Source organism: Myotis myotis, unplaced genomic scaffold (assembly GCF_014108235.1).
Source record: "Myotis myotis isolate mMyoMyo1 unplaced genomic scaffold, mMyoMyo1.p scaffold_m19_p_10, whole genome shotgun sequence".
In the NCBI taxonomy this organism is placed as follows: Eukaryota; Metazoa; Chordata; class Mammalia; order Chiroptera; family Vespertilionidae; genus Myotis; species Myotis myotis.
Genome location: NW_023416314.1, coordinates 9257973 through 9279971, shown reverse-complemented (window position 1 = coordinate 9279971; position 21999 = coordinate 9257973). Strand labels below are relative to the sequence as shown.

The 21999-nt window shown below is 38.0% G+C and overlaps 2 protein-coding genes across 3 annotated transcripts in view; both read left to right on the top strand.

The window, feature by feature from the left end:
* LOC118664385 (caspase-1-like) overlaps positions 1-3993 on the top strand; it is a 34825-nt gene extending 30832 nt beyond the window's left edge. Inside the window, exon 10 of the mRNA XM_036324427.1 lies at positions 3858-3993. The gene's annotated coding sequence lies outside the window, so the exon portion shown is untranslated. The remainder of the gene's footprint in view (positions 1-3857) is intronic.
* Positions 3902-16650, top strand: LOC118664384 (caspase-12-like). Of its 2 annotated transcripts, none has more exons than XM_036324424.1 (12): positions 3902-4034; positions 5385-5633; positions 7576-7632; positions 7796-7873; positions 8071-8148; positions 11178-11272; positions 11646-11819; positions 12911-13145; positions 13574-13720; positions 15310-15419; positions 15796-15895; positions 16481-16650. In XM_036324424.1, the coding sequence occupies exons 1-11, from the start codon at positions 4028-4030 to the stop codon at positions 15892-15894; spliced, it is 1329 nt and encodes a 442-aa protein (XP_036180317.1). In that variant the 5' UTR covers positions 3902-4027; the 3' UTR covers position 15895; positions 16481-16650. The 2 variants fall into 2 exon arrangements, with proteins under 2 accessions (XP_036180317.1, XP_036180318.1); XM_036324425.1 differs by lacking the exon at positions 3902-4034 and adding an exon at positions 4593-4718.
* Positions 16651-21999: the final 5349 nt, after the last annotated feature.

Here is a 21999-nt window from a genome sequence, read left to right as displayed (position 1 = left end):
ATATTTAGTTATTCCATGGTCAAAGCACAGAAGACTTGGTCATGGATACAAAAATGAATGAAAATTTTAATAACTTAGACAATGTAAAAGAAAAATATAGGTTAAAAATGGTGGTATAATTGGACGTGAGAAAAAATGGAAGAAAATATATGAAGGCAACTATCATCAATTTACATAGAGGAGAACTGTTATTGGACAACATTGATGACAGAAGAAATAAGGGTTAAATAGTATTTAATATTGAACAGTTAATCAAAAGAATAATTCAAAATCATATCCTATGTAATAAAAGGCTAATATGCAAATCGACCTAACTGTGGAACAACCAATTGCTATGATGCACACTGATCACCAGGGGGCAGACGCTTAATGCAGGAGCTCCCACAGGGGGAGTGCCACTCAGCCAGAAGCCCTGAGCTGAGCTCACTGCAGCAGCAGTGGCAGGAGCCTCTCTCGCCTCCATAGCAGAGCTAAGGATATCTGATTGCTGGCTTAGGCTCACTCCCCCGAGGACATCCCTCAAGGGCTCCTGGACTTAGAGAGGGCACAGGCCAGGCTGAGGGACCCCAGCCATATGCACATTGGGGGCAACCAGGCTGACATGGGAGGGCCGTTAGGGGTGACCAGGCAGACAGAGTTGGTTAGGGGTGATCAGGCAGGCAGAAGAGCAGTTAGGGGAATTAGGCAGGCAGGCAGGTGAGTGGTTAGGAGCCAGTGGTCTTGGATTGCGAGAGGGATGTCTGAATGCCGGGTCTAAACTGGCAGTCAGACATCCCCTGAGGGGTCCCAGATAGAAGAGGGTGCAGGCCGGGCTGAGGGAATTTCATGCACCGGGCCTCGAGTAATAAAATATTAGTCAGAATTGGTAGAAGTGAGGTAATGTAAGTAAACTACATCTCATTTTTTATATGAAGTAACCAAAGGCATTGCTTGAATTTAATATTAAGGAATAGAGGGATAAAATGGGCATGTTATTGAGAGTTCTGAAAATTACCACCAGAAAACAAAAACAAAATATTTTAAAGAAATGATATGCAGCATGTGGAATTGAAAATGGAAAGAGTTATAGTGGAGAATGTACTTTTCATTATATACTATTCAGTACTACTGGATAAACTGCCTTATATATCTATTACTTTGACCAAACATTTTAAAATTATAATGTATCAACACTTTTAATACTATATAATAATCAAAAATAGTTCTTAAAGTGTTGACTTTTATAAATATTTGTCATCTGTTGTCAAATTTAAAAAATATTGATAATATGGGGAAAACGTATAGGTAAATATATATTTGTAAGTTATCTATTGCTAAATAACAAAGTACCTTAAAACTTAGTAGCTAAAAGCAATAAACACTTCTATTGTTCACAACTCAACCAGTCAACTGGGTGGTTCTTCTTGTTTCTGGGGTTATTCATGTATCTAAGACCACCTGCATGTAGAGTAGGGATCTCTACTGACATTGCTGGGATCTCTCATGTATTTGAATATCATCTGACTTGAAGCTGGTCTAGGATAACCTTGGCTGATATGACTGGGCTCTCCTCCATGTGATATCTCTTCTCCTTTAGCTATCTAGCCCAGGCTTATTCACATGATGGCTCAGGGGGCCATGAGGGAGAGGTTCATCATGCTTCCAAAGACCTGGGCTCAGATGGTACAATGTCCCTCCACTGCATCATGCTCACCAAAACCAAGTCATAATGCCAGTCCATCGTCAGGGCAAAGAGGAAGTCAAATATTGGGCTATCTAAAATTAGTATTAACTGTCTTTTAAAAGCAGAGGAAAAAATTAACAAATATGCAAACTAAACATATAATTGTGGTACTTTTGTAGTGTGAAATTAAAGGTAACTGATTTTATTCCATTTTATAAATTTTTCTATTGTTTAATTTTAATGGCAAGCTATTATTTTTTAGTGAAATAGAAGAGTCCTTTGTACACTCAAAAAATAAAAAAAAATAAACATATGAATACATAGATAAACAATGGCCACAACTGACAACTAAGGAGATCAGGAAAAAGAGAGAAAAGGTTGGCTTAAGTTTATTGAGTAGGGGAAAATTAACTATCTTGTTTCACCAAATACTATAAATTAAGCACAATTCTAGGTATGTTTATATGTAATTAGAGGCCCAGTGCACAAATTTGTTGCACTGGGGTCCTGCCAGCCTGCCTGAATCAGGGCGGATTGGGGCTGGGCCAGTCAGGAGGAGGAGATGGCAGGAGGTTGGCTGACCAGCCCTCCCTGATCAGGGCCCTAACAGCTTGGGGGAGGGGCATGGGCGATTGGCCAGTGGGCCCCACCCATGATTGGTGTGGGGGGGCCAATTGGAGGTCAGTGGCTGGGGGAGGGGTTGTGGGAGGTTGGCTAGCCAGCGTCACCCCTGATTGGTATGTGTGTGTGTGGGGCGATGGTGGGTGGAGCTGTCTGGGGGGAGGGGCTGGCGGCCAATTGAGGTGGTGGGGGCTAATCAGGGATGGGGCTTGCTCTGGGAGAGGTTGTGGGTGGTGGGCTGGCCAGCCCCGCCCCAAAATGGGGTTGGGGGTTGATCAGGAGCCAGGGGCCTGGAAGAGGGGTCATGGGTGGTTGGCTGGCTGGCACTGCCCCTGTTCCCGGGGGGCGGGGGGGGGGGGGCGATCTGGGGTGGGGTTGGATGGGGGGAGGGGCTATAGGTGGTTGGCTGGTTAGCTCACCCTTATTGGGGTGAGGGGGGCTATCTGGGGTGGGCTGGTTGGAGGGAGGGGCTGCAGGCCAATCAGGATGGTGGGAGCCCATCGGGAGCAGGGCCTGCCAGGGGGAGGGGCTGCCAGAGGTTGGCTGGACAACCCCACCCCCGATCAACTGGTTCACTGGCTGCAGTGAGCATCATAGTGACCAGTTATTCCAGGTGTTATGGTGTTCCGGGAGCTGGCTTTTTATATATATAGACTAGAGGCCCAGTGCACGAAATTTGTGCATGGTGGGGGGGTGTCCCACAGCTCAGCCTGCACCCTCTCTAATCTGGGACCCCTTGAGGGATGTCCGACTGCCGGCCTGATTGACTAACTGCTCCTCTGCCAGCCCAATTGGCTTCAACTGCCCTCCCCAGCAGGTCTGGTTGTCAACAAATGCCCTCTACTGCCCGCCTGATTGCCCACAACTGTGGTTCCCTGCCAGCCATCTTGTGGTGGCCATCTTGTGACAATATGGGAGTGACCATCTTGTGACAACATAACGCGACGCCACCTAGGCTTTTATTATATAAGATTGCTTAATAAATTTAAACTGAATTCCTTAAATCTAACCATTTATTTTCAAATTGAGTACTGGGCTTTTCTCACAGATGCTTGAAGACTCCACTATTCTTGCTCAGCAGATGCCATTGAATTTGAATCCAGTGTAATAGTTCTAAGGTTCCTTTTATTTATTACTACTGCTGTATTTAAACTGAACAATAATCCTTGTGCACATTTCACTAAAATGGAAGTTAACTTTTCCAATATGCAATATAAAGTTATTTTTTGTTTTCTTTAAAATATAAAAGATAGGAAAAGAGATGACTTATTTGGGTTTTGAAAGGGATGCTCCTGTCAAGGTGTGCAGTTGTCAGTTTCTTGCTCCCTTCGAGCCTTCCACGTTAACACTTCACTTCCAAGGGTGAACAGCCATCAGTCAAGTTGGTCTTCCCTCTAATTAGTGGTTAAGGGGTGGCACAGAGACAAGGAAGGGGCAATTTGATTTATTAACTGTGCTAAAAATAAAATGGAAAATAGAACAGAAACTGTGTGTGTGTGTGTGTGTGTGTATTTTCTCCCACTGACTTTGTTATATCAAACTTAAAAGATAGATTTTGCTCTGTTTTCCAAAGGAAAGAAGCTATGAATCACAGGAGTCCAATCCTATCCTGGCAAAGAAGAAGAGAATTTGAGAAGCAGCAGTTTCCACTTAAGCAATACCAGTAAACACATCCGTGTCCAATGAGAGAGGAAAGTTGCTTTCATTTTTAAGATTTTTCCTGCCCAGGGAGCCCGCGCAGCAATGGCTGGTGAGTGACTCCAGTTTTTACAGTTTATGGCTGTGTTTGGGGGACTTACAGCTCAGGAGGAAGGCTGTGGGAGAGGAGCAGAGCCATGAAAGGGGCACTCAGCAGACAAAACTATTCTACTCTGGGATGTGGGTGATGGGAGCTTGGGTCACAGAAGTGACTGTGCTAACACACAAAGTACTTTAGTTAATATGTTAGAGCTTCTTAAGGGAAAAATAGGAAATTCCAAAAAAATCTGGATCTGTGTTCTTAAATCTTTCCTGTGATTTTAGGCTTTTCTTTGGGCTCTTACCGCCCTAGAATTCTTGCCCGGTTTAGAGCGTCCTCTTGTTTGAGTGAGAGGCCCTGCTGTGAAACACAGGAACTTGCATTTCCTCCATGTTTCGTTTTCAGCAAGCAAACCAGCTGTGGTTCGTGCTCTCAGTCTCCACAAACAAAGTTGCTTTCAGCCCTGCCCCTGGAAACAAAATGCATTCTTCTACAAGTATAATATGTTTATGTTTACTGCTATACAAATTGAATATCACGTGTTCTTAAGCATTGATAAATGTGATAGGAAGTGAATAGATGGTGGATGATACAAAAACTGACCCATGTCAGCTATCATGGATCTCCGTAGTGAAGTTGCTTCAAGTCTGTGAACGTCAGTTTCTTCATCTATAAAAGGGCACAGGCTTGAGTAAGGTATGTGCTATTATAAGTGTGGTCTGTGGAATCACCTCAGGAGCTGTTAGAAATGAAAATTCACAGAATGAAATAAAATAAAACGAAAATTTGATAGATCCACCCTGATCTATCAAATCAGAATTTTTAGAGAGAGAGAGAGAGAGAGGAAGGAAGAGAGAGAAACACTAATTTGTTATTCCACTTATTTATGTATTCATTGGTTAATTCTTTTTTAAAATATATTTTTATTGATTTCGGGAGAGAGAAATAGAAACGTGAATGATGAGAGAGAATCTTTGATTAGCTGCCTCCTGCATGCCCCCACTGGGGATTGAGCCTGCAACTTGGGCATCTACTCTTAACTGGAATCGGACCTGGGACCCTTCAGTCCTCAGGTGGTCACTCTAGTCACTGAGCCAAACCAGCAAGGGCCATTTGTTGATTCTTGTATGTGACCTGACCTTGTATGTGCCCTGATTAGGGATAAAACCTGCAACCTTGGCTTATGAGGATGAGGCTCTAACCAAATGAGCTGCCCAGGACCAGTGTCTATGAAATCAGAATTTTTGTGAATGGGGTATAGGCAGCTCTTGCTTATCAAGATTTTCAGATTCTTGATTTACATTAGAGAACCACTGCCTATGGAAGGTCTTGTCTATATCTAAAATTGTATTGTTTTCACAGACAAGAGACAGAAAGAAGATCCCATCTATAAGGCGAAGTCAATTGCCAGGAACATGGTCGATAGCTTTTTTGATGATTTGACAGAAAAAAATGTTATAAATAAGGATGAGTTACAAAGGTTGGGAGAAGGATTAGACATCATTGTGAACAAGACTGAAAGTCTACTTGAGGATATCACTGAGAAAACCCAAATGACAGGCAAAATACTTATGGACCATATCTTCAACCCCAAGACACTTCTGAGTTTGAGTGAGTATCTCAGACCTAAGGGCAAGTAACTAGTTCTTTATCTACTCTCATTACACGCTTTTTCTTTTCTCATTTCTATTCACATGTGGAGCATGAATTGTCCACATATCTGGTACCTTCTTTGCCTGATTTTCTCATTTAATATTTCAAAATGCCCTGATCTCCTCCTGTCCCTGTTCCAACATCCCCAATCACTTTGCACTGATGCACATTTTCTTTAGCAATTGTCACCTTCAATCATTCCATAACATACATTTATTTATTTATTTATTATAGCATCTCTCTCCCTGCTGAAATGTAAACTCCATAAGGCATGTATGTCTGCTTTGTTTAAGAATATATCCCAATCCACAGAAATGGCACCTGATAGGTGCTGAGTAAATATTTGTTAAATGAATCAATCAATGGTGCTGGAGTTGTATTAAATTTAATGAGAGCTTTTAGCTAATCTGTGCTACTCTGGCCATACACTATAGACATTAGAGTCATTCCCAGATATAGAATATCCAATGGAAACACCCCCCCCAAAAAAAAAACACAAAACAAACCACTATCTTCTGCTTAGCGGTGGTCTATGCCTGTTAATGTAAAAAAACCATTGAAACCTGTAAGGAATTTTTGTGAGTTTATTTGAGCCAAATTGTCGACATATTCTGGGAAGCAGAACCTCAACGAATTGAGATAATGCTCCAGAGAATGGCGGGGTTACATTTGTATTTATACATTGCAATCAAAGGAGGGACATAGGTAGGTTACATGAAATTCATTGGTGATAGATTAAGGAGGAGGGATAAAGCAAAGCAGGGAAACCCCTGGGATTGGATAAAAAGTAAAATGGTGGACACACACTTAGGTGGGTGCAGGAACAATTAACATGGTAATGAAGGGATTTGTGGTCTCTGTCCTGGTGCCCAGCACATTTGGTTGTTCCCTAGGGGCTCCAGAAAAAGGGAAGTTACAAATTACCCAGACATTTCAAGGGTTTGTTATCATAGTTGCAAAAAGACAGATGGACTCAGTTAAGGTAAAGGTTGACCTTATCAGTGAAGATACCGGCCTAGGATGTTACTGTCCACCATTACAGCTTTTAAAGTTTAATTTCAGACCATCTTTGTGGTTACTTTACATCTCTGAGTTTGCAAGACTGCCATGCAGGCCTTCCCTGAGCTTGTCAGGTCAGCATGTGGCCCCTTTCGTCCACAATCCCAAAAGATATATCTCTAAGAACCTGTATTTATATGTGTTAAAAAAGGAGATAAGCAATTTGACACATACATGTGTCTTTCTCTCTAGAGCATGGGTCAGCCACACCTTTCCTTTGAAAGGACAGATAGTATTTTAAGCTTTTTGAACCATGTGGTCTCTGCCAGAACACAACTCAAATCTGCTGTTGTGGCATGCAATCAGCAATATACAATAAGTACACAATGAGTGTGGATGTGTTCCAATAACACTTCATTTACAAAAACAGGTGTAGGGCTGAGTAGGGCCCGCAGGGCATAGTTTGCTGATTCCTACTCTAGCATAAAACATACACATGGGTATATATTCCAAATCCTTCCAACATCCCTCAGGGATTATTTTGTTGTTGTTGCTGTTGTCGCAAGATGAATTTTTATAGAGATGTATTTTTCCTCTTTGAAATGAAAAATGCTTTTGCAGAAAAGCCTTGATTAAATAATTTAATGATTCCTTGTATTAAATAAACAGGAAGATAATGACCTATTCCTTATTTTGTGGAAACTCAGCCTCCTCCTTCACTTTGTAGAAGGTTGCAGTCCTCTAAAACAAATTTGGAGTTTAAAGAATGAGCCAAATCTCCATGCTTCATATGCCATCTGCTGAACATAGTAATTTCCTTGTCAATGCTAGGTGAAGAATTTGAAGTGTGTAGGCCCTAGAAACTTACTTCCGCTAATGCATATTTATTTTATTTTGGCAGCTTGTCGTGAAAATGAGGATAGTGAATCTGAGAACAGTGGGTCTTCTTCCTCAACAGGTAACTGCCTCCAAGTTTCACCTCACAGGTGAAAACTTCTAGTGTCGTCAGAATATATTCTGGTAAAGACCTAGAAAACCCGTGTTCTCAATCAATTTTCGTCTTTGGAAATAACCTTCAGAGTAGAGCATCGATGCTTAACATTTTGTTCATTTCACCTCAGAATCTGAAAATGAAAGTGAAGAAGATGAAGATGAGGAAAAAGCTGAATCAGTCCACACATTGGCTCTCCCTCCAACAGGTAACTGCCATCAAAACCCAGTGGCTCATGGGAGCCCTCATACATTACTTGGCGTAAGGCAGCTATACAGCGGCCCTATGTTATAGTGAAAAGACCACTGAATTTAGGTTCAGGAAATCAGGTATTTTCCCCTTCTGCCCCTAACAAAGTCCCTCAAAAGTAAGATTAACACTTGCATTCCTCTCTTTAATTCTAAGAATCTAGAAGTGAAAATGAAGATGATGAAACTGAGGAGCATGCTGGCTTGTCTCAGGCATTGGTTCTACCTCTGACAGGTAATATCATGGACATATAAGGACACTAATTGAGCTAGGGCATATAAAAAGGCCTTTTGGCATAGTGGGAATAGAAATGGAGTAAACCACCCCCACCCCCTAAAAAAAATCTATGCATTAAGTCCATCTGCCACCAACTAAACATGTTCTCTGGTATCTATTTCTCAGCTTTTCTGAGGTTCAAATTTTTAAATGGGATTAATAACATATTTAAGGGGATTCATAAAGCAACTAAGATATAAGCAACTAGCAACTGCACAAAACAGAATAAGGATGTGGTTAAGAAAAGTACATTAGAAAGACAAAACAGTATGAATCACACATACTATGTGGTCACCAAAGAACCTGATGATATATGAGGCCACATTAAAGAATGACAATGTCTAGAAAGGGAGTAGTGATAGTGTTGTCTTCTGAGTATTAGATCTTCAGAAGTTCTGAACAAACAAAGGAATAAAAACTTTATAATCTGTATTCATTCTTACATCTATTCTTATATTACATATATGCATCTCTTTATTGAAAACCTACAATATGCTATTCTAATTAATGTGTTTATAGCAATAAGCAATATAAAGGTCCTGCTTACATGGAAATTACAAAGTAGTGAAGGCAGATATATAATGAACATGCAGAAATGAAGTAGCATAATTTCAGGGAACATACATGAGAAAAGAGGATTCGCCCATAGAAAGAGATGTTGGGGTAGGTAGAAGGCACATGAGCCAGGGCGGATAGTTATGAGGTGCTATTTCAGTACATACCTGAGCAATAGTTTTGCCAAACTCTAATGCTAAAACATTCCATGAAAAGGCAAAACAAGAGCAAGGGCTCTGAGTCTGGAATGATCTTGTCATAGAAAAGGTCAATCTGGCTGAAGAGCAGGAAATTAGCTAGAATGTGGTAGAAGAGCAGCAAAGGAGTCAGACTATTGCTGCAATGCCATTTTGGGGTGTTTTAGAGAGTGGAAAGAATTGGATTTTGTTTGCAATAGAAAACATTTAAAGGAGTTTTTAAGAGGAGGGATAAACAAGCATAGAGTCAGAAAAGCTACTTGAAAACTATTTGCATATTTTAGTTAAGAGATAATAGCTTTTAGTTTAGAACTGCAGTAATAGAGATTATGACAGGGAATTAAATTTGGAATCTATTTTGGAGGTAGAATCAACAGAAACTATAGATGAATTGGGTGTGGGCTAATAAAAGAAGTGAAAGAATCAAAGGTGGTTCTAGGTTTTTGGCTGGACAACTAGGTACCACTTACTGAGACAGCGGAAAGTTGTGATTCAGAGTAAAATCAGGAGAAACAGATTTGCAGGAGTGGACAAATATCAGGAGCCCTTAGTACATGTTTAGTTTGAAATGTGCTATATCCAAGGCAGGTGTTGAGTAAACAGGATTTTGCAGAAGAATCAGGGATGGGAATACATTTGGGGATTCTTCAGCATGTAATGGTAGATAGAATTCCAGTGGTGGGACTGACAAAGGCCGTCTGGGGAGAAATGCTGATAGAGAACAACATAGAACAACCCAACTTTTGGACGTATGGCAGAAGAGGAAGAGTCACCAGTGGGGACAGATTTAGAAAGAATGCTGGAAAATGCAGCATCCCAGAAGCCCAGAAAACATCTTTCAAAAAATAAGATGTTAAATGATGAGAAAGGGAAAAAGTGGTTTTTGGTAACCTTGATAACAAGTATTTTAAGTGGTGAGGATACTAGCCAGTTTATATTGAATACAGGAGAAAAAATTAAGTTGAAAAAATAAAAATAGTGAAAATAGACAAAGCCTTAAAAGGAGCTGTGCTGAGAAGTGGAGAAGAGAAATGGGACAATAAGAGCTGGAGGGGAAGTGAGGTCAAGGGTAAGAGTTTTTAACAGATAACTTGATATGAAGGCATGCTACTATTCCAATGGGGATAACACAGTGGGAAGAGTAAGAGAAGTTGATGGTGGAGAAGGCACAGCTAAATAAATGCCTGAGTTAAGGCCTGTGAGTGAGAGGGAATGGAACTCAGAGCATAAGTAGAGGTACCACTCTTATTGGAGGAAGAACTTGTCTTTATTTGCAGTAGGAGGAAAATTAGAGTAGGTGGGTAGATATGTAGGTGAACTGATGGATTTGTTGGTTAAAAATGAAATCATTTTTATGCAGAAATTTTTAAAAGGAACAGAGGTTTGTTATACTAAGGAAAAACAAGAAACCAGGAGATACTTGGTAGCTGTTTTCAAGTTGACGATAACTACTGTATTCATTAACAAGCAGTTATAAACTTTGCCAGATATCATTAATGTGTGCCAGATTATCTTGCTAGATACTGGAAATACAAAGATTACAGACACTTACCTATCCTACTTAAGCTTACAGTACAATAAACACAAGGTAAAATACAATAATTTTTTTTAGATGGGACAATTATATAAAATAATGTGGAGATAAGTTAAAGTCATAGAAGAATTCAGGGGCTTTCACAGGGAAAGGAATTAGATTTTTTTGTGATAACAATGTGGGAAATACATAACAATACTTAGAAGGTTCTCACTTTACAATATTCAGAACTATTCAATAATGATTTAGAGTGTTATTTAGAGTGTTTTAAGTTACCTGTTAGTAGAGGTATTTCAGAGAATGGTAGTTATAAATAGGGGTATTGTACGTGGCATTCAAATATCTGAATGGTAACTTGACTAGGCCAAATGAACATTAGGTTTCTTTCTAAATCTTAGGTACTGTGTTTATATGAATGCAATGAGTTGGCTTTTAAAGATTAGTCAATGCTGTGAGCACTAACAAAAACAGAAATATATAGTGGGGGTCACTAAGAGGCAGAAAGAAAAGAGGGGGAATATTTAAGTTTTTGTTTTAGTAATTTAAATAGAAAACATTTTTATTATATTAAGCTGTTGGGTGAGATGGTGGTTAAGCAATTCTTAAGAATGAAAGCCCACTTAACAGAGATGCATGATTGCAAAGCAGTGGACATTATTGCTTAATGAGGGTTTGTTTTTGTTTTGCTTTTTCTCTTTTAGCTCCTCAGGAAACCCAGTCTTCCCAACCCATTCATAAGTTGAAACTTTGTCCTCCTGATCATTTCCAGAGACTGAAGACAACAAAGGCAGATGAGGTATTTTGCTTTGGAATAGGGAGAAACACAATTTGCCCACTTAAACAAGATACTGGAGACATACTGGGAATTTTAGTTCATGTAAAAAATCATAGGATGTTATCTAATCATGCTCTCTAATAAGTGATCCTTACATTACCTTTCCTGTCTCTTCCATTCCATCCTGGAACACATTCTAAACTCCTAACCAATGCCAAGATCCTGCTACATGTGTTCAGTCTATGGTCCTCTTTCCTCATAAGGACATAGAGTAGTTCCATTCCTAAGCTCTTCAGCCATCCATTCTGTAATGGGAAAAGGTCTGTTTTCTATGCACTTTGGAGGCAAAAATGAGGAGGCCTGGGACAACTAATTCTGTGTTTGTTAATTGCAGATTTATCCAGTGATGGAGAAAGAGGGCAGAACACGCCTGGCCCTCATCATCCACAACAAAGATTTTGATCATCTTTGTAAACGATGGGGTTCTGAAGATGACCTTTTGGGGATGCAAGACCTGCTAGAAAGCCTTGGATACTCAGTGGTTGTAAAAGAGAATCTTACAGCCCTGGTAAGAACTCAAGAAAGTGGGACAAACTTCCTACCATTCTAAACAGTTTTGAACTTCTTCCTTAGCAGCGATACAAACAAAATACGCATATGTTATAGGAATTATATTCGTTCAAGAATAGGGTCTCCTGGATTTCTGCCTCCTCAAGTGCAGTCACATAGCAAAGGTTCAGAGTACCTTTTAGTAGTAGTATCTCACTAAAAATTCTGTATCTCTCTAAAGGTCTCTATCTGAGAGAAAATCTATTACTTGATAGTATTGGTGAAACAAAAGACCTGGGCCCTAAAATTGCCTGATACCTACAGAATGAGCTCATGAGATTTTTATAATTTCAATATCATGTGTCTAAATGTAAAGGCACATATGTAGCAAAAAACAAGTTTACACGTACACACACACACACACAGAGTTATGATTCTGGCTCTGCCTAAAATATCCTGGGTAACTTTAGACAATCCATGTAAAACTAACTTTCTGTTGTTCCATGATGAGTGAATTTGTTAAGTGTTTATAATTTTTGTCAATAGGAAACTCTCTTTTTTAATGAAAACTTACAGAAACTCCAACATATGAAACAGATGAAAACTAAGCCTTCCTATTGGAGACTAGTCATGTCACTTGCCCTTCATTCTATTTCAGTGGTTCTCAACCTTCCTAATGCCAAGACCCTTTAATACAGTTCCTCATGTTGTGGTGACCCCCAACCATAAAATTATTTTCATTGCTACTTCATAACTGTAATTTTGCTACTGTTATGAATCATAATGTAAATATCTGATATGCAGGATGTATTTTCATTGTTAAAAATTGAACATAATTAAAGCATAGTGATTAATCACAAAAACAATATGTAATTATATATGTGTTTTCTGATGGTCTTAGGCGACCCCTGTGAAAGGGTCATTCGACCCCCCAAAGGGGTCGCGACCCACAGGTTGAGAACCGCTGTCCTATTTCATCTCCCAGCATCGTCCTAGAGTCCAAATCACCTGATCCCTTGTTGCCTGCACCGTTCTGTTAACTCCATCTACTATTCAGTTGCAAACTATATATGGAGAGCTCCTTCATCGTGATTCTGGAGTCTCTTTCAGGAAATGGTAGCAGTGCTATGTGAGTTTGCTGCCCGCAAAGAGCACCGATCCTCAGACAGTACAATCTTGGTGTTTATGTCACACGGTGTCCTGGAAGGAATCTGTGGGACAAAACACAGAGGAGAAGAACCAGATATACTTCACGATGATACAATCTTCCAAATTTTCAACAACCGTAACTGCCAGAGTCTAAGAGACAAACCCAAGATCATCATCATGCAGGCTTGCAGAGGAAGTGAGTCTGAGTTGGGGGAAATCAGGGAGTGGCTTTACATTTTTTTTCTATTCGTATGATGGCTAGCCTTCTTTTTCCCAGAGATGGGTGAGAAAAAAACATTTCATTACTACTCTCAGGCCCAGTCCAGAATTGTGTTAAGTTTGTATTATTCCTAAAGAAATTATAAGTAGCCTAATTAGGAATGCCCCGATCATTTGTGACTATATCATCAACAAGTTTACTCTAAAGTTAATTGGGCTTTGTATGGTTCACAGTCAGTGAGGTAGTCTTTCTAACAGTAAGAAGATACTTTCATTTTTAATAAATGCTGTAGCAAAATGTATTGAAGTAAAAGTATAATGGTAAAAAAAATATATATGTTGTGTGTATGCCTATGTATGTATTTGAATATAACATCTTTCATATGGCATGGATGTCTCTCTCAGGAGGGGATGGGATTGTTTGGGTGCCAGACATGGGAGAAGCCTCTGCATGTAGCAATAACCGTACATTGAAGTGTTGTTTCTGGAGTGATGCTGTTACAAAGACCCATGTGGAGAAGGACTTCATTGCGTTCAAATCATCAACTCCACGTAAGTGACTTCATAGAGAACACTTTCTCAACCTATTAGTTCCTAGATTACAGGCTAGGCCATGATAATATTTTATCACTATTTTAAGAACATTTCCTCTATAATGGGATATTATTGGTGGAAGATATATTTAAAATATTAAAATTTACATAACTAGAAAGTTACAAGTCTTGATTTTGAAGGAAATTTTCAAACTACACAGAAGGTCAAGGAAGATCCAGACTTAAAATAGTCTAACTATAAATAAAGTAAGAGGTTGTTTTCTGTTTTGTGTTATGTGTTTTTTTGTTTGTTTTTTATATACCCAGGCACATAAATGTATCATCTTCTCATAGTTTGGCCTACCTGATCATGTACTAGCAATTAAATGAGCGAACCAAGAAAATTATAATAATTGTACTACATATCCTAGAATCTCTTGGCCTATTATTTAAAGAGTTACCTAGCTGTATTTTTCAGAGGAGAGTTAGAATTTTGGGAGATGCTCACTTAAGGTTGATATTTAATATTCTAAAAATAGATAAACTTATCTAGAAACAGAGAACAGGATGAGATGGAATCCTACATCTGAGACTTGAAGAACCCTAGAGTTCAAGATCAGAGCTAGAAATATTAGTCATCAAATTAGACTCAGGCCCAGCCAGCATTGCTCAGTGGTTGAGCATCAACCTGGGAACTGGGAGGTGGCTGTTCGATTACTAATCAGGGCACATGCCTGGGTTGTGGGCTCCATCCCTAGAGTGGGGCATGCAAGGGGCAGCCAATCGATGATTCTCTCTCATTATTGATGTTTCTCTCTCTCTCTCTCTCTCTCTCTCTCTCTCTCTCTCTCTCTCTCTCTCTCTCCCTCTCTCTCTCTCTCTCCTTTTTCCTTCCTCTCTGAAATCAATAAAAATATATTTAAAAAATTCAACTCAGAAGGTAGGGTCAGAGAATAAAAAATAAAACTAGGAGTATGTGTTGTCAGAGTTACTTAGAAAGAATCTGTTGGAGTTACCAATAGTTTCTGATGTGAATAAGAGCTCAGGTAAAGATGAGGCCCAATGAGTTACCATTAGATTTAATGACTTGGAGGATGTGGGTGACCTTGCAGAAAGTCATTTGGTAAATATAGTGTGGGAGGGAGAAGCTAGACAGGAGTGAAGAGGCTGGGAGAAAATGAAGATGGTGAGTAGAGATATATTTGAGAAACTTAACTATAAAAAGAAAGGAGAAAGAGAAAGATAGCTGCAGATAAACTGACAATTAGAATATTTGCTTTTTTTATGATAGCAGATAATTGATCACTTTGCAGTGGTAAAGAGGAGTGTTAATTCAATAGATATTCACACAACAAAACTTTAAGTGTAGAAAATAGTATATCTTTGGCCCTGCTACTAATAAAGTCAAGGGGATTTATGATTGAGGGTCCATGGTGGTTTTCTCTGAACTGCTATAAAAACCTGTGGTCCTAGCTTTATCCAGATTTGGCCTCTCTCTTTCCTCCAAAGCATTAAAATCAAACTTTGTCTAAAAGCTACAGCTTTAGGAGGCTTTCATACTTAAACAATATCTGCATAACTCAGTATTTTTATACTTTTTATTTGCAGATAATAGCTCTTGGAGAGGGGTCAAAACTGGCTCTTTCTTCATTTCCCAAATTATCTACCACTTCAAGGAATATGCTTGGTGTCATCATTTGGAGGAGATTTTTCGAAAGGTAGGATCTTTTCCTTTTATTCCATGTCCCAGAACATTTTGTAGAACCATTTACAAAATGTTTTCAGGAATCCTGAAGCCGTAAGTCCCTTTGATTCTCTTTCCTGTATTCCAAGTTTACTTTTGTTTTTTGAAGTAATACATAGAACCAGTGTGAGTTTCTCCAATTCTAGTAGCCTTGCTCATTCAGGGAATGGTTTTGAAGGTACTAATTTCATTGTGTATGCACTATATCCAAGGATGCTAAAATTTCTGTTTATATCATGTAAAAATAGCCTTTCTTCTGTTTATATCATGTAAAAATTAGCCTGACCCCTAAGTGAAAAGTTCAAATTTCCTCTTTCAAAAATCTCTAAAGGCTTTCTTGGCTACTTTAGGTTCAACATTCATTTGAGACACCAAAGGAACTGGCCCAGATGCCAACGATTGAAAGAGTATCCATGACACGGTATTTCTACCTCTTCCCTGGGAACTAAGGTAAGTGTAACCAAGAAGTGGACTTGGGTGCTTCCTGCTCAGAGTCTTTACATAAAGTCTAGATAGAATGGAGAGCAATGATAGAGTGCTGCTGCCCAGTCATCACTAAGGATCACCTTATCTGCCCTTTTTTAATGGCCCTTGGAGGAACCCTGGTTTTATTTGCATAATAAATGCAAATAAAATGACTGCATAAGAAATGATTAAGTCCAGATAGACAATTCTTCAGTCCTTACTTCTCTCAAAAATCTACTCAGTAAGTAGGAAATATTTAGTTCTGATGCATGCACGAAACAAAAAAATGGGACATGTTACATATAGCTGGTGCTTTGGCTTCCTTCCCCAAAAACCTGTTTTGCCGAGTCATATCCCTACTCTGTTTGACATGAGGCGTGATAGTGCCACAGTGTCAACTGACTGCTGATGAATCTACACTGAGGCAGTGAGGCCCTGGTAAAGATTGTCTTGTTTGGGCATGATAGATACATAGCCCTTTTGTGAAGATATGTCTCATAGTAGAAATTAGTTCTATTTATATCTTACTTCTAGTTACTAATAACAACATTCTCTTTCTACTTTTTCCAGGACAAATGGAGACATTATGGTCTCTATGATTCTTCTACTTTAAAAGGTCAATTTTTCATGAAGAATATTTTTGTACCAAACATTCAATTGCCTACCCTTTACAAATGCCAGGCTAAAATCACAATCTTACTGTTATTGAATTAATGCTCAATAAAGTTCCTTTAAAAGTATGCTTGTTTTCTCATTTTATCATAAAGGTAATTTATGCTCACTGTAAAACAAATTTTAAGTATAGAGAAACATAAAAATATTTTTAATGAAGAAATAATACTTCTTGCCATGGCCTGTGTGGCTCAGTTGGTTGGGCATCATCCAGGCACTGAGGGATTGCCAGTTGGATTCCTGGTCAGGGCACCTGACCCTGTTGTATCTCCATCCCTTATTGGGGCAGCCAACCAATGCATCACTCTCACATTGATATTTCTCTCTCTCCCCCTTCCTCCTCTCTCTAAAAAAAATAAGAAAATATCTTTAAAAAAACAAATAATACTTCTTAACCTTCTTTTAACTCTATTTGTAATAACCTGCTAATTTTATAAAGTTCCTTGATTTTGTATCAATTCTGTTTCTGTTTTATTATTTTGTGATAACCCTCACTAATAGCAATAAAAATACCCTAAATACTATTTTTGATTTTGTAATATTCCATCAGGCATTTTATTATATGTTATTTAAACTTTTACTTACTTTTAATGTCCTTTTTAATATGGATTTCCTGCACACTGTGATGATAAATATTTTTAAGATTTTACTTTGTCTAAGTATAGGTTTATTTCTTATAATATTAGGTTTATTTTCTTATAATATATTCCCAAAAGTGGAATTTCTAGATGCAAGTGTAAATATTTTTACACTTTTTATTGGCAAAATTTTATGCCCACTTCTCTGAATATAAGAAATTTAAGATAACTACTGACAAATAAATTAAATGTCCCTTTTAAATAAAGTTACTAATATAATAGATGAAAAATAGTCAATTTCATTAGTTATTATTTTTTGTTATTATTATTACTGGACTTTTAATACCTTTACTAGCTAGTTTTTAATGTGAATTATTAATTCATATTATCTTTCTATTTTGTTACAAGTTTTGTGTATTTTTCTTAATAACTGTGGAAATACTTTCTGTATAATAACATTTTAGTTCATGGTCATATGTTAGCAAGCATTTCTTAGTTGTTTGATAACAAATGTTGTGTATGATATTATATAAAACACACAATTTTAGTAATTCACTTACATTTATTTCAGTTTGCTTCTATTTTTCAAACTTAAATAGTGTATTACTCCATCTATATTTTCCTATCATTGTATTTAGATTTTTAAAAATCTTTTTCTAAAATATATGTAAATTCTTTGCTGTGAACTATGGGTTTTCATACTGAGGATATTATTGATTGCAGTATTACAAGCCACATTATATCTTCCAATGGATATGAAAGATATACTACATGAATCATTTTTTAATATTTATAGATTGTAATATTGTACTTAACATTAGTTTAAGACAGGGGTGAGGACCATTAGGCCCACCTGTCCTGTATGTAAGGCCTGTGACATCATTTGGTCTGGCCCTGCCAAGGCCAATGCAGACAGGACTTGGAATTCAATTGATCTAGGAGTGTGTGTGTGTGTGTGTGTGTGTGTTTGTTTTTCATAGCAAGATAAATTTACATTAAGTGAATTATCTTAATCAAATGATGTTATAAATATCCAAATGGCCCTGAAAAGTAAAAGGTTCCCACCTCTGGTTTAGGATGTTCTCTTGGCTATTTGTTTATGAAGGATGTAAAATGAAGATACTAGACTTTGGTATATATGTTAGAGAATCTTTGACTGTAATGGATTAAAGTCCACTCAAACTAGCATCAAAAACACCCCAGACAAGACAACAACCTTAATGTGAGCATGCAATAGGTAATCTGATTTTCCCTTAAAAAGAAAACAAAAATAGAAAGAAAATCATTCTCTCTGAATAGCATCTCCAATGTGGAATGAGTTCTTCTTTTATAGCTTGCATTTATTTATAAAATAGGAATTGTGGCATTCTTAAAATAAATTAGTTAACTTCTCTGATACCAGTTTTAGGTACAAAGTAGGTACACTAACACTTGACTCTATAGAGGAGGTGTGACCGACTGTGTATGATGGCTCTCTTTTGCACTCTCTGTCACATAATGGGCAACTGTTTATGGCAGAAGTCATTACTGTTACATGCACTGATTTAATGTTCGGGGCAATGCCACATCATACTGTTAATCACTGTGGTTTTATAATCTTCATTAGTCTTCCCTTATTCACACTTGCCTTAATTATTTTTGTACATGCTCCCAGGTGAATTTTAGAATGATGTTATACATTTTCTGACAATTAAAATGGGGTTTGAATGGGATGTAAATAGGTTCATTTGGTTACCTAGAATCATATTTTATAAAATCATTACGCCGCATTTTTTTAAAATCATTAAGCAAAGGTTTATATTTTCTTCATATATATTCATTAACTTTTTAGATAAGAATATATATGAACTTAACTCAGAATCCATTTTGAACATTTACTAACCTAGAAAACTTTCTCTTAGTTTTTCTTTAAAAATTCTACATATAAAATTTCATCACCTTCAAATCATAGATTTGTCTCCTCCTTGCCAATATCCACAGATTTTATTTTATATTTATGAAGCTCTATATTTATCATATAGCTTTAGATAAAATAAAACAATTAAAACAGTGATATTGGGCATCCTTAAATATTATTTTAATGGAAAGGCTTACAGTATTTCATAACTAACTATATTTCCTGTTGATCAAAGGTAGATTTTTTATAATAAAATGTACATTTATATTGTTATTTTTATATGGTTCATCTCCCTCTCAGGAATGAATACTATTTTGAGCCCTTACATTGAATATAGTAAATAAAAAGAAAGTTATTATCTTTCTATTTGAACTACTGATATTACAGTCACAGGTATCCTGATATTAAGCAATGATTATATATTTAGAATAAAATTTTCTTTGTAACTTAGAATTACTCATTGAATCTCTATTTTAAATATTGCTAATATTGATTTAGAATGACCAAAATTATAAACTGGATTGTCATTTATTTAATTTCTATTGATTTGATTTATAATTATTTATTTCTAAATTGGCTATAGGCTAATTATAATAATATTTTTCAATGAACTATAAATCATATTTAATGAACCCTAGCATATCTAAAAATGTTTTATCCAATAGCTCACTTATAAGTTCACCTAAAAACACATATAAAGACCAATCTGGATGTATTCCTCAAAAGTAGCTTTTAAAAATGATCAGTGTAAACATTTTAAAACATTACCAATATACCATGTTGACATGTAAGTATTCATTATTTTAACTTTCAATCTGTAGATGAAAGCCAATTTGTATAAGCACTAAAAAGGCTTTTGTTTTAATCTTGAGAGCATTAAGACTGTGTAAAAATACCCCATTACATTTGAAAGCTATAAAGAAAAAATGAAAATCTGTGTTCCATGGAATGATTTATGTTCCCTCTCTTTCATCTTGCTGTTTTTCTCCCTCTCTCTTCATATATATTTAGAAACATACTGTACAAGCTATTGCATGACTTTCATTTTAAGAAATATTTGCCTAGGATTAAAATGAGTAGCAGAGATGTAAATCATCGTAATATAAACAGCATAAGCCTAAAAATCTGGGGAAAGCCGATCTAGGGCTGATTTGGTGGTGGTGAGGTGGGAGGTCCACCATGTCCTCGCCCCAGCTGCCCTCAATTTGTGCCTTGTATTTCACTCTTTTTAAAAAATTATCTTTATTTCAGGAAGTATTACTGATGTCTCCTGTCCCCTTTTTTTCCTCATCGACCCCTCCACCCTGCCCCCCACCTCCCTTCCAGGACTACCTCACTCTTGTCTGTGTCCATGGGCTATGAATATAAGTTATTTGGTTAATCTTTTCCTTTGCCTCCCCCTGCCCCCCTGCCTCTTTCCCTCTGAGATGTGTTAGTCTGGAGATGTGTTAGTCTGTTCCATGCTTCCGTGTATCTGGATCTATTTTGTTCATCAGTTTATTTTATTCATTAAATTCCACATATAAGTGAGATCATGTGATACTTGTCTTTCTCTGACTGGCTTATTTTGTTTAGCATAATACTCTCCAGGTCCCTCCATGTTGTCTCAAAGGGTAAGAGATCCTTCTTTTTCATGGCTGCATAGTATTCCATGATGTAAATGTACTACAGCTTATTTATTCAATCACCTACTGATGGGCACTTGGGCTGTTTCCAGATCTTAGCTATTGTAAATGGAGCTGCTATGAACATAAGGGTGCATATGTTCTTTCTGACTGATGTTTCAGGATTCTTAGGACACATGAAAACATGCTCCAAGTCATTGATCATCAGAGAGATGCAAATTAAAACAACAATGAGGTATCACCTCACCCCTGTCAGAATGGCTATTATCAACAAATCAACAAACAAGTGAGGGTGAGCATGTGGAGAAAAGGGAACCCTAGCTCACTGCTGGTGGGAATGCAGACTGGTGCAGATACAATGGAAAATAATATGGAGTTTCTGAAAAAAATTAAAAATGCAACTGCCAATTGACCCAGTTCTAGGAGTAGCAACATGAGCAAGCATGAGAAAAATATCTACTTATATAAAAACCCTGGGTGTAACATCACGACCGGAGGCGCGACCAACCGGAAAAAAGTCAGTCCTGCAGGGGTTGTCTTGGAAACGACTGTGCCCTTCCCCAGTGGTTTCCTGGAGGGCAAGGTTTCAGGCAGGAACCCGCTCTCGGAGTGGAGCATGGAAGTACTGAGTCCCGGGTCTCCTTGCCAAGGGCTGCGCCCTCCCCGATCTGTTTCCCATGAGGCCTGAGGGAAGAACCCACCCTTGAAACACCAGGAGCGCCCAGCAGCAGTCAGTCCTCGGTTGCTGAGGTGGAGGCCACAGCGTGGTAGAACTCTGGGTCTGGTCCAACAGGGGAGTGGCCAGCCTTCAAACCAGACCCTGACAGTAGGGAGGAGGCAACCCCATTCCTCACAGAATCTTCTGTTGGATAGCTTGCTGTCAGTGGCCTGTCAGCCAGGAACCCCATTCACCTGTGCCCTGGACCCTGACAGGAGGGAGGAGGGAGCCCCATTCCTCACGGAATCCACAGGTGGCCAGCTTGCTGTCAGATGCCTGCCAGCTAGGAATCTTATTCACCTGCATATCTGTATAAAGTTTTAATACATTATATTAGAGGTCATGGTGGTACTGTTTTATCCACAGTGTCTACAGGAATTGCTGCAAATTTACTTCTCGGTGGAAGAACCTTTCATTCCTAATATAAATTACTGATTCCATTAAATGAAACTTCAATTTCTAGACTTGATATAAATAGTGAACTTGCTAAAACTATTAAAAAGGCCCAACTTCTCATTATTAATGAATGCACCATGGCATCTAGTCATGCTATAAACGCCATAGACAGATTACTAAGAGAAATTATGAATCTTAATGTT

Bases quoted from the DNA above. Each gene is read 5' to 3' on its own strand.
- LOC118664384 (XM_036324424.1), top strand. The intron at 5,634-7,575 runs GTGAGTATCTCA...TTATTTTGGCAG, and splicing joins CAAGACACTTCTGAGTTTGA to CTTGTCGTGAAAATGAGGAT. The intron at 7,874-8,070 runs GTAACTGCCATC...TTTAATTCTAAG, and splicing joins ATTGGCTCTCCCTCCAACAG to AATCTAGAAGTGAAAATGAA.